This window comes from Ammospiza nelsoni, chromosome 3 (assembly GCF_027579445.1).
Source record: "Ammospiza nelsoni isolate bAmmNel1 chromosome 3, bAmmNel1.pri, whole genome shotgun sequence".
NCBI classification, from domain to species: Eukaryota; Metazoa; Chordata; class Aves; order Passeriformes; family Passerellidae; genus Ammospiza; species Ammospiza nelsoni.
Window position 1 is genome coordinate 57014777 of NC_080635.1, and position 12844 is coordinate 57027620.

Consider the following 12844-nt stretch of genomic DNA (forward strand, 5'->3'; position numbering starts at 1 on the left):
CAGCCAGCTCAGTGGCGGTGTGGCACTTCATTCAGCACACAGCCAAAGCACATGTGCCCCTGCACAGCTCCTAGTCTGTGAGAAAACCATTTAATTCCTTTTCCAGTGAGGCACAGAGCAGCATCCATCCACTCAGAAACAACAAAAACCCCATTGAAAATAACTGTGAGAAGGCCACACTATCTCTTAATTATTTTCTGTCATGTAGCCATTAAAATTTCTTTCTTCATAGTGAAATCACCCATTAATTCAAAATTCTCTAAATGTACAAATTAAAATGCCTGGTCTCTCACATGACATCTGGCATGAGAACAGTGGTAACTCCTGGTCACTAGGAGGAAAGGCAATCAAATAAACAGCTTTGCTATCCTGCAGGGTTAACTTCTTGAGTAGAAGATAATGTCATTATTAATTACATAAGCTCTAAAAGAGAGGAAAAGACAGAGCAAGCTGCTACGCTAAGGAACAAGTGCCAGAACCTGCAAAGGAAATGCAAACAAATTATAAGGGTCTTCAGCCCCACCAATTAAAACAGAGAAGTTAATGATGTGAGGATACTGTAATATATTACAAATGGAATTAAAAAACCAAAATACACAAGAACTGAATGCACTTCTTTTAATAAAGTGTGAATCAGAGTTTTCAAAACCCTAGAAGAAGAAAAAAAATACAAACCACAATGCTTGTATCAATGTCTCAAGCTCCTTTCCTTTGGGTGCCTTGTGCCTGAAAAGTATCAAACCTATCTTCAGGTAATGGGGGGAAGTCTGAGTGACTACACACTTGATGTTTTTTCTAACATTTAATACTTGTTAAACCATGTCCACAGAAAGACTGAGCAACACTGATGGAGTTTATTGGCAATAGCAAAGCTTGAAAAGGTATCACAGGGGAAAAGGTTCTGTGGATTTATGAAGAGCAGAAATGGAATAAAAACTATTTGCAGTAAAGAGGAGTTACTGCCATTGGAGAAAAGTGACAAAAATCTGACCTATGATTTGGGAACTTCATACTTGCAAACATCAGGGAGGAGTTGGGGAACCTAGCAGTATTGAGTCAGTCACAGTCATGTATGGAAAATGTGTGCTTGAATAGTTAGTCAGTATTACTGAAAATTATCACTTGAGAAAGAGAGGACTAAGCTGCAACACAGTATTACAAAAAAACAGATCAAATGAGTCCCAATTGGCTATGGCAAGAGTTAAAAATCCTAGCTGGTTTCAAGCTGGAGCTAAGTCAGTTTATGCAGGAGAGACCACTTGATATGCTTGTCAGATGAAGCAGAGAACTCAGCTAAAAGGCTGATGATTTATAACCACATGTTATTTTATTCCTGTAAATTGCCCCTTGCAGTTCTGGATATAAACAGCAGATTTGGGAACAAACATTTACAAATATGCTTTGTAGCAAGGAAAGACTAAGTGAATTTCCAACATGTTTTTTAGTTTTTTTTTTTTTTTTTTAATGAAGAAGGTAAAATCTCACTACAAGACAGTCCATAATTTAGGAGGCTTTGTCTTCAAAACAGCACCACCTCCCTGCCTGGGAAAAACATAAGTTTTTTATGCCAAGTGTGATATTTGTCAGACATAATTCAATAGTCCATGATCAATACCAACTTTCAGTTTTGAGTTCAGCTTTGCATAATTTATAGGATTTCAAATGAATTCAGCTCTGAAATACAGTGATATATGATAATGAAGTTAATGCTAGGATGCTTCCTTATGTACAAAAACATTCAGGACAGCTCTCTTCTACTCAATCTTTCTCCTGAAAAGCTTTATATTGCAATGTATGATAAAGAGCAGAAGAAAAAATTTATAGAAATCTGCAGTGACAAGGTAGAGTCAGAACTTTTTAAGGACTCCAAACACACAAAAATATAAGAAAATATCTGTTTCTCATTTCACATAATAATTAATAAATTATTTCAAGACTGATTTAAGCACTAAAGCACAAATAGATAGTAATTTAAATCATTGTCACCTGATGTCCAGTTGCAGCAAGCTACAAGCAAGCATGATTTGCATCTGGATTATTTGCGACAAGGCAGCAAGTAAACTCAGCACCCAGGAACCCTGACTTCATGCCAGTGAAAAAACCACATTGCACTGCATTTCATTTCTGAAGACTTTCCTGCTTACTGGCAAGAAAATTTGCTAAGATTTTAAAAGCATGCAGAAGGAGATGATTCTTTTGTTCCCACTTTACAGCAAGTGAAAGCAATGGAGTTCACTTTTTACATCAGCAGCTGTGAGGAAAGTAATAAAAAGGGCAGCCTGGATGTGAATGGCCCCACCACTCACAAGTGAAGGGCACAGATTCACGGATCTTCTGGCAGTAATGGCATCTTATTTTGCAGTTTGTGGTACCACTGGGACTTGTATTATTAGACCATGACTTTAAGAGCCTCACAGCAATTCCAGCTAACACAGTATCACCTTCCCTCCCCCCAGCCCACTGTCACAGTTGTGCCCAGCACAGCTGCTCGAGCAGCTGCACTATGAATGGGGTCAGAGAAAATACTGTAAAGTTCTCAACACCCTAATTCTAGTTTGCAGTACACAAACTAGGTCAGAGTAGGCAAGCAACACCTACACTGATAATGCTCTCAACCACCCCATACCATGAAACCTTAGCCTTGCTTTAACACTTTAACAGGAACAGCCACATTGTTCAGAGAGCAACATCCTGGAATGCAATCACGCTAAATTTTGGGGTTTTTTCTGAAAGTAAGAGTGAAGAAGTCAGAGATTAAATAATGCAAGCTACAAAGATGTTGGGCAGATTCTTAAAAATTAAAGCTTTCTGGAGGGTCACTGCATGGAATCTCCTTCTAATGATATCAAGCAAAAAAAAATTAAAAATAAATCCTTGAACTTGACATTTAAATGTAATAATATCACATTACTAGTCGCGCCAAGAGAAGTTTAGCCAAAGTATTTGGGCTTTATTTCCTTTTTTGGAAAAAGAGTACACAAAAAAATGGATTGAAGTGTCTTATGACATTAAAAAAAAATCTACTGAAGATTATTCACTTAGTGTATTAAACACATAGAGTTTTTATAAGGTGCTTTATAAACTTGTTAAACAATGTCTGCTCTGAGAGTATGTAAAATGGATAGCCTTTGAAATAAAACTTTGTATGTACTGAGATACTTACAACAGCTAGCATCATTAGCTTACTCTAACCAACAGAGTACCAACACAATAAAAAGAGTCAATTACTTGGCTTATAAAAATTTACTGTGTCTACAAATTCCTTCCAATTACATCAAGTGTACCAACTAAAGAAAGGAATAGAAAGTGGACTTTTCTTAAGTCAGCAACAGTTTGCAATAATTCCCCTCTTGTCACCTGATAAAAAACACCAGGACAAGGTTGCCCAGCACAGCATGCTCTCAGCATCAAATGTCATGTGCTTATCGGGAGTAGCAAAGAAAACAATCGACAACCATAAAGTCCAAACCTGAAAAACAAACTTGAGAAGAACTTTGCTTTAGGATTCCAAGGATCTGCTCATGCTTCACTTGACTTCTGATTTGCAATAAACCCTCTCTTCAGCTGAACATGAAGGGATGAAAGAGATGGACAGGGCAATCTGTTGAGTTGTATAGTGCAGTAATGTCTGACAGCTCAGGAAAAGCCCCGAGTTCAAACCTTACAGTTTGAACACAAACCCTACAGTTTGTAGGGTGTGATGATAGGTACATTCACTGTGCCTCAGTGTGGGTGCTCCCCATGCAGGAATTGCCTGCAGCCCTCTCCTCAGTGGGCCTCTCCTGCTCTCAGCAGGGCCAGGGCGAGTGGTGCTAACCAGCAGGGAAACACCAAGAGGCTGAGAGGACAAACAAGTGCAAACCAGGCAGTGGCAGCTACAGCATCACACCTAAAGTTCAGGAGCAAAACGCATACCAAGAACTCAAAATTAAAGCAAAAAGGCTGAGTTATTGGTACATAGCAACCAGGCTCAGGAAAGAGAGAAAGAAAAAGATGAGCTAAAAGGCTTAAGCTATTTAAACCTAATGAAGACCTGTGATTCACTTGGATAGCTGAAACTGAAGCAGGGAAACCCTTCAGTTAGGGAGAGTTCACAACAGGACTCAATGGTTAAATTTCATTTATATTTTCTTTAAAGCAGACTGCCTACATCACTGTTACCTGACACTACTCAAAAGGCACAGCACGATGCCATTCCAGCTGAAAGGCAAGCAGAGAAATGGGCAATGCAGGGTAGAGAGAAAAAGTAAGGTTTAAAAATAAATTTTAAAAGAACACTTTGAGAGTGTTTCTTTTTTTTCTTTTTTTTTCCCTTGGCCATGGCACATGGTCACACAAGTAATTGGATCTTCACAACAGATTGGTTTCTCACTGCTGGCTGTCCCAGCTCACCCTCTCCTGCACCAGATCTGGTGTTTTTGTGACTCTGGGCTGAACTGCTTCTGTGTTAAGTCAGCAGAAAACCAAGCCAACAAAAAAAGCAATAGGTTTCTGCTGGGATGTCATGCAAAAACAGTTGAGCAGAGGCTGAGAAAGGAGACAGGCTTAGCTGCCCTGGCAATGCAGGCTCAGTCTGGTCAGCTAGTGCAGCCACAGTAGCTATACTGGCACTTGAAAGCTCCAAATGAGGCTTTAATACTATAAATATTTATTCCAGCAAAAACACCATCTTATGTGGCATTATCTCATCTTTCCCCTGTCACACAAAGTTGCTTGCCCAGACACTGTCTGTTGAGGGGGAAGGAAAGGCTTTTTTTGTTGTAGTTGTTTTCAATCGAGACCAAGTGTCCAGCTGAGCTTGTCAGGTGGCTCTGGGAACAGGTGTGCTGGTGAAACAGGGGCTGCAAGGGACTGGAAACAGGCAGCTGCAGGAAGGAGGGAGCTCAAACCAGGACAGAGAACTAGAAAAGTTTGTGTTTGTAAAACTGTGTTGCAAATTCAAACCATGCTGTTCTCCTCAGTACTGTCCGCACACTTAACAGGAAATTCTGCTCTAAAATAAATGTGGTGTAAGTGAAAAAAAAAAAAAAGAAATAGATGTAAACACTAAATATATAAAACAAAAAATATATTAATTATATATTTTCTATATCATCATCCCATCTCACAGTGAATGAGCTAACGTATGTACATTCAGATATTGATTCTACTATTCAGGAAAGTAATTTAATTGCAGAATATGTCACAGATTTCTAATGTTCCTGCTTTGGATGCAGCTGAGAGTAATCTCATAGCCTGTGGTCCCTCAAATGTCTCTCCCAGCCACATGGCTCTGCAAGATACCTTACTCTACTCCTAGCACCTTTTGAATTCTTTCCTGAGCTTATATAACTAAGCGACATGGCAGGGCTGTAATCGCTCATACAAGATTTAATGAGTGCCAGAGCTAATGCATGAGAACACTCCCAAAAGAGAAATGTGAAACAGTGAAAACTTCTACTTTTAGCAGGAGTGAATGAACTTACTCAGCTACTTCCCTAACTGCAGCATAGCTGTCCTGCACCCTGGCTGTCTGAATTAACTAGAGGATCAGCTTTCCCCTTGGAATTTCAATGGCCACAGAAGGCTCAGGCAAACTCCTGTGAGCAGGAATGCAGTGAAGTTTCTTGCTGCCTGCTTTGCCGTGCAGATTCACAAGGCACTGGGCCCTCCACCTGTATGGATGCCACCTCAGTGTGGACTGGTGAGCACTTTGGAGCTGTCATTTAGATTTCAGCTGTGTAGGGTAGGACAGGACAGTATTTAATAAACTGTTCTGTCCTACCCTATTTAATGAACCAGTGCTGTCTCTGCCCAAGTGCTCTGACTAGTTACCAGAAAAAATGTAATTTTTTAAACCATAAAGCTTATGGTAATTACAACCATTAGAACAAATATTTACACTTGTGACTACCTGAAAAGTTTATTTAAGTAGGCCACTCTAAAAACTATTGCTTTTAATATTCTAACAAAGGACCACAAATCATGCTGAAGTTCCTGGCTCTGCAGAGCAAAGGCAGTCTTATTCTGAAACCAGTTTCATGGGGATTTGTGTTCTGTGGAATAGAATCTGAACAAGAGCCCTTAGCTGGCAACACACAAAGGTTTTCCTATATTGAAGCTACGATGCTTTGTCTCCCAGCAGAGAAACTGAAGCCAAAGACAAACAAAGCAGAAAAGAGCGTTAAAGACAAACAGGTGGATAAGACTGAAAAAAGCACAAGAAATGCAAGGATATGCTCTCTGTGCCTGAGGGACACACTCAATGGAAGGGAATCCAAATTGAAGGCAATACATTTTGGACTCTGAAACCTGGATCAAGACTCAAGACTGTCGCCAGCATACTTTCATTACTTTCATTCAATTGATACACAACTGACTCCTCAGTTGAAAAGACTGCACACTGCAGCAACAAAGTCACTTCACGTGGCTTATGAAAAATGTTAGCTACCCTAAATTCTTTTGCTCTTCATTCCACAAAGCCATGTAACAATGAACATGGCCCAATGAAACAGGAATTTAACTGTCATTAAATAAATGTATTCAGAATGCAAAATGTTCTTCTTTGAATGGATGTTTGATTAATAGAGGGAAAAAACCAGACCTTTAAGATGTACAACACTGTAAAAAACAATCCTTTCCTGTACCTAGGTATGACATAAGCATATACATGCATGTTTCTCTACTAGTTTAAGGGGGCTAGCATAATAAACCTCATTTTTCACATTGCTGCATCTTTTCAAGACCATTGTTCCACAGGTACTCAAACCTGTTCCACAGGTACTCAAACTTCAGCTTTAGGATTAAGGTAATCCAACCTGGGTGTTCAGGACTCAGAAAAGAATGGCTGCAGCAGTGCAAAGGCATCACCAGTGAAGGGGCTGCAATGCCTCTTTTATTTAATTAATTCTAAGGTTTAAACACTCACAACAATTTTTATAAAAGCTAGTTCATTGTTCAGCCATGAGTTTATTTTGCCTGCAACTGTAAGCTCTGTGTGTCTATTGTTGCTTGTGAAGGCTGAATTCCTCATACAAAAAGAGTCAGCCCACTCAAATGCTTTCATGGGAACATAAGGGCCTCACGGTGAGGTTTGACAATGCAGCTGGACCAACCCAATGGCTCACAGCCACAAAATGAGGCAGAATTAATATTTTCTTTACCTTGCCTTTGCACTGGCTCAGGGACACCTGACCTCTGATTTGACTGAGTTTACTGAACTGGTAGAAAAATAATTCATCGGGAAAAAAAGAATGGTTTCTGGTGGTTTATCAAGTGAGGCCAGATGAATGCTAATAGAAAGAACAACAGGACATCTCTTTAAATGCAATCCAGTCATTTGACTGGCTCAGCCACCTTGTGGAGTGAGCAGGTCACTTGTGAGTCAGACATGGTGACAGGACCACAGTGACAGGACTTGAGACAAAAAGCAGAGTAAGAGAAGAAGTGCTTTTGTCTTATTACACATTCACTTTAAGATTATTTTATACTAATATTAATAATGAAGTAGTGTTCTTACCATTTATTGCTAATTTTTCCATTCGTTTGCATCATTGTCAATATGCTAATAGATCATAATACAATAAACTGAATATTTACTTACCTACAAATCCTTTCTCTCCAACTAATTTAAGAGCAATTTTATCTGCCAAAACAGAAGAATTTCCATGTGCAATGTTAGCAAAAGGTCCAGCGTGAACAAATACTGGTGTTCCCTGGATGATAAAAAAAAAATATACATAAGTAATTCAATGTATAGACACATGGTTTAACCCCAGCCAGTAACTCAGCCCCACACAGCTGATTACTCACTCCTCTATCAGTGGGATGGGCGAGCAAATCAGAAGGGTTAAAGTCAGAATACTCATGGCTTGAGATAAAGCCAATTTAACAGGTAAAGAAAAGACTGCACACACATGACCAAAGCAAAACAAGGAATTCCTTCCTGCTTCCCATGGACAGGCAGGAGTTCAGCCCAGGAAAGCATGTGTAATCATATCTAATTGTTACTTGGGAAGACAAATGCCATCACTCCAAATGTCCCCCCTTCCTCCTTATTCCCGCAGCTTTGTAAGCTCAGCACAACGCCACACAGTTGGGAATACCCAGCTGGGGTCAGCTGTGTCCGATTGTGTCCCCTCCCAATGTCTTGCCTACCCCACAGCCTGCTTGCTGGTGGGGTGAGAGGCAGAAAAGGCCTTGACTCTGTGCAAGCCCTGCTCAGCAATTACAGAAACATTCCTGTGTTACCAACAAATGCCAAGTGATGGCATTTGTCTCCAGCACAAATCCAAAACACAGCCCTGGACGAGCTGATGTGAAGATAACTAAGCCTATCCCAGGCCAAACCAGCACATTATGTAAGAAACTCAATAATTTTTCAGACTTATCAAAGCACATATAGCAAGGAAATGCTATTAGACAACTTAGGGGAACATCTCAGGTGCTTGAGACCTCATTTGCCTGTTTCATTCCTAGAAAGGTAATGAACAGTAGTGCAAACCTACATAACTTCCTCACCCCACCCTGTACTAGTTCATGTTTCACATTTCCACAGCTCAAATACTGTGGTGTGCTATTCTGGCACAATCCTGTTACAAGCACTAAATGCAGCACTACAGACACCCAGGGAAGAGCCCAGCTCCAGCCCTGTGTGCCCCTGTTTTCCTCACTGGCTGCAGCAGCCATTCCTGTGCTGGCAGGGGAGCCAGCAGAAGTGATGAGGGACCAGAATCAGGGGTCAAGGAGCTGGAGAGGGAGATGGCAAGGGACATGCAGTGGGTATAGTGACACAATGGAAAACGCATTCCCTGCTGCTGGAAGTCCAGGTCCTGCACTAAACATCATACAGGGAAAATTGACAGAGCTGATTTTCCCTGTGTAAATACAAATACATGGTGTCTATGTCTAATGGCATACTCCTTGCCTCTCCTTTTTCTGGTTTAGATTGGTTTTCCAATCTAAACCAGAGAAAGGAGAGGCAAGCAGTAAGCAAATTAGCTATGTATAGGAAATTTGTGAGGTGGAAAGCAGTTCTCAGCTTCTCTTTTATATTTTTGGCAGGGACCCAAAGGAAAGGAGAAATTAGAAAATAAGCATTCTCAGAAAGGGATTAGGATTAGGTGAGATTACATTAACTGTTGTTTTTTTCTCTAAAACAGAATACACAATCAGACAGAAGAATGTCACTTCAGCTGTTCTACTATGAAATACTTAGGCAAACAAATGCCCATTGTTGTGTTTGTGCATCTTAAAGCACCCAGCTAGTTAAAGAAAAGGTAAGCAGACACTTTCACATTATTTCCATTGATCTTCTTCTACATTCTGTACTAGGAGATAGTGCCAGCCCTCAAAATTTCAGACAACCTACCAGGCAACCTCCTTCAAGTTTTGGCCAGAAACATCAGTTAAGGAGGACAGAGTTCTATGGATCAGCTGCAGGGCACATCTAATAGTCCCCTGAACCACAGCTTGGAAACCATTAACCTTAAAATACAAGTTGGTTCTTCCTCCTCCCTTCCCCCAGCCACCAGTAACTTAAGGAAACAACCTACATATGAAAATCTCCATTTCACTGCTGTAATCTAAGTGGTGTTTTACAGAAAACATGGACATTTTAGTAATGATGACTAGAAATCATATACAAAAATGATATATGAACAAAAAGCATCTCTTATTGTTGCTTCCTTGGAAGTAATAGCATATAATTAATTGTTTTGCTCAGAGGAAAGACAAGCAACTTTTTAGCCACTGCCACATGCACACACATGGGTAGGGGCTGTTCTCCAGAAACAACACAATTAAGCTGCAAGTCAGATAACTGCCTCGTACATGTTAGAGTAGAAACAGGAGCCAAAATAGTAAATGAAGGAGAAATCGTGCCCTGTAACAAGAGAACTGATGTAGATCACTATAAACATAACATAGTGCTTACTGTGGGTTAGCTTTTTTTCTTGTTTTCTATCTGCTAATGGACACATGCTGCAAAATCAACTGAGATTTTACACAGGTACACAAAAACTTAACATGAACTACAAGTGCCTTCAAAGCTTCTTACTCGGGCGTCAGACTAATAGGTGCCATGCAAAATATGTTATCCCTATCCCAAAGAGCTTGTAACATACGAAATCAAATGCAAACAACTTTCACCAAACTAAATTGAAGCTTTACTTCTACTTTAATCCAGTATTTGGCATTCAAATAAGTAGGGCCACAAATTTCCAGCTACCAGACTCAGATCCATAAGGCTTTTTCCAATTTGTCTTTTATTACTCAGTAAGACTAATTTTACTCTTCTAACCCCTAATTTCTTGTGGCAAGCAATCACAGGACTGGTCTTGTTAGAGCCCAGAGCACACACGGGGCAGATGTGATGCACGGACCCACAGCCACTGGCAGTGACTGGGCAGCCCGGCACACACTGCAGCACCCATGCAAAGAGAGGGGCCAGAAGGGTCTCCTCCCACATTGCCTGTGCTACTGCGCTTCCAAGAGTTCATCCACACAACATAGATAGGAAGGGAATGTGGACTGCAGGATCCAAAATCCAGAATATTGGAAGTCAAGAGGCTCCCATGACTAACTTGAAATCCAAACATACTACTAAATCACTGGCAGAGACAGATGCTCCCCTGAACTCTGAAATCCACCAGAAGGAAAGGAAGAGCAATTGGAATGTTTTTTACAAGAGCAATCCTGGAAGAAAAGTAGAGCCTAGGTACTGAAGAGAGTGAACTCCAGCAGGACCTTAGGAGCCTCAGGCACACCTTGGAACAGGGACAACAATGTCTCCTCAGGCCAGCTTTAGCGACTGTGCCAGTCCATCTGCCCCACTTGTTTTTGCTACACTCTTAACAAACTATATGGAGAACCCAACAGTGGCACAGGGATGCATTCTGCTGACTGCTTTCAGTATAGAAAATATTATTATCCAAGTTTCAGTAAAAGAAAATAAACCCTGAATGTCAATAAATATCTGAAGTTATCTGGCCGCTAGCAGGATGTTTATAATACTTATTACCATTCTTCTCTCATCTTTACTGTGAGTGGCACTTCAAAAGTAACACAACAAACCACCCCAGAGCAGCCAGCCTGCAACTACAAAGGGCTGTCCCATAGAGCAGCTGCTCTGTTACGCATGGTATAAATAAATGCTGAACATTAAGGGATCAGTTGACAGGAGAACAAATCTGTCATGAGGAACATAGATAAACACTATGAAATCATTATGTACATTCCAAACAAAGTAATCTCAATTCTACAGCACTGGATATAAGTAAGCTCCACCAAAGTCTGTGGTTATTGTAGATGGAGTGCCCTGTGTCTCCCATTTTCAGATTTTTACTGTCATTCCTGCATATAAAACACTGTCAATCAGTAACACTTTCAGGCAGAATTTCTGGTGTCAGAGTAGCAGGACTGTGACAGAAAGCAACCCACCAAGAAACCTCTTTAAAAACCAGCAAATTAAACCACACATCAATTCATATATGAAAAAAGCACTGACATAAGTTGCCAGTTCAGTTCCACGCAGGACTGACATTTGGTAATTTTTGATTTATGACCTTCTAAGCCTCTTCTCCAGTGCATGCAGACATCATATAAAGTTGGTGGAAATCTACTGAGCGTGTTGTTCTTCTCCCTTTTCACAGGCCCTTAGAAGCAACTCCTCAGACTCCCATGGCTTAACACAATTGCCATCCACAGGCTTGTGGCCAGACCACGGAGGAGTGCAGCTGCACTGGCTACTTCTATCTGCCTACTCTCTCTGCAATGGCTCCCTCCAGTCACTGCTACCCACAGTCACCATGACTTACAAATTATGCCAAATCAACTCAGTCATCCAGAACTCCTGCTCTCCCTCATCCAGCAGTCTTTTTGCCATTCTCCAAAGTGATCTGGAAGATCTACTTTGGTGAACAGTTTTGTCCCTAATTGCCAGACAGGTCCATGGCACATTCTGAGCTATATCTGTGTTCTCTGTAATAATATTAATCTGTTTTTTCACCACCTATGTGCTGCAGGATTATTTCTAATTTTTCTGTTGTCAAATTGTGGTGCTGTTGCTAAAGGCCCTTACAGCTTTATGAAGAACTTGTTCTCCCCAAAGGGACTAGGATTATGTTGCCCAATTACTACTGGTAACCTCTTTGGAAACTTAAGATGCTAACTTTTGGATGCTACTTACTAGGTTTATTTCAAGTGTAATGTAGGTTTCATTATCCTCATTTCTGATTTGCAATTCACACATTCATCAGAAAGATGGCATTACTCAGAAAAAATACTACTACATCTACCACCCCAGGGTGGTGTAGTCTAGGATAAGTCTGGCTTAAAATCTGGCATGCTAGAGGGCTCTAAACTCCCAAGTGGAGCACTAGAGTACACTCAAGTGTGCAGGGCACAACATCCTCCTTGTTCCCCTCCTTTTCCTTTATCAAACTGAAGCTATTAAAAGCACCTCTTACAGTTATTCAGATGAAGAATTAAAAATAATGAAGAGAGCTCAAGAGCAGCAACAGCTCAGGCAGTAGTAGAGTGGGCACTGCATCCCCGGGAAGGCAAACAGAGTCCTGGGGTGCATCAGGCACAGCATGGCCAGCCAGGCAAGGGAGGGATTGTCCTGCTCTGCTCTGGGCTGGGGCAGTCTCACCTCCAGTGCTGGGGGCAGCTCTGGGTGCCATTGTGTAAAAAAAGACATCGAGCCATTAGAGAGTGTCCAAAGGAGGCCATGAGGATGGTGAAGGGCCTTGAGGTGAAGCCATGTGAGGAGTGGCTGAGGTCACTTGCTCTGTTCAGCCTGGAGGAGACTGAGGGGAGACCTCACTGCAGTTACAGCTTCCTTGTGAGGGGAAGGGAAGGGGCA

General features: G+C 41.1%; 1 protein-coding gene across 1 annotated transcript in view; it reads right to left on the reverse strand.

Annotated features, from left to right (window-relative positions):
- MTHFD1L (methylenetetrahydrofolate dehydrogenase (NADP+ dependent) 1 like) overlaps positions 1–12844 on the reverse strand; it is a 144716-nt gene that overhangs the window by 78662 nt on the left and 53210 nt on the right. Inside the window, exon 19 of the mRNA XM_059469561.1 lies at positions 7583–7694. Coding sequence (XP_059325544.1) covers positions 7583–7694 — 112 coding nt within the window. The remainder of the gene's footprint in view (positions 1–7582; positions 7695–12844) is intronic.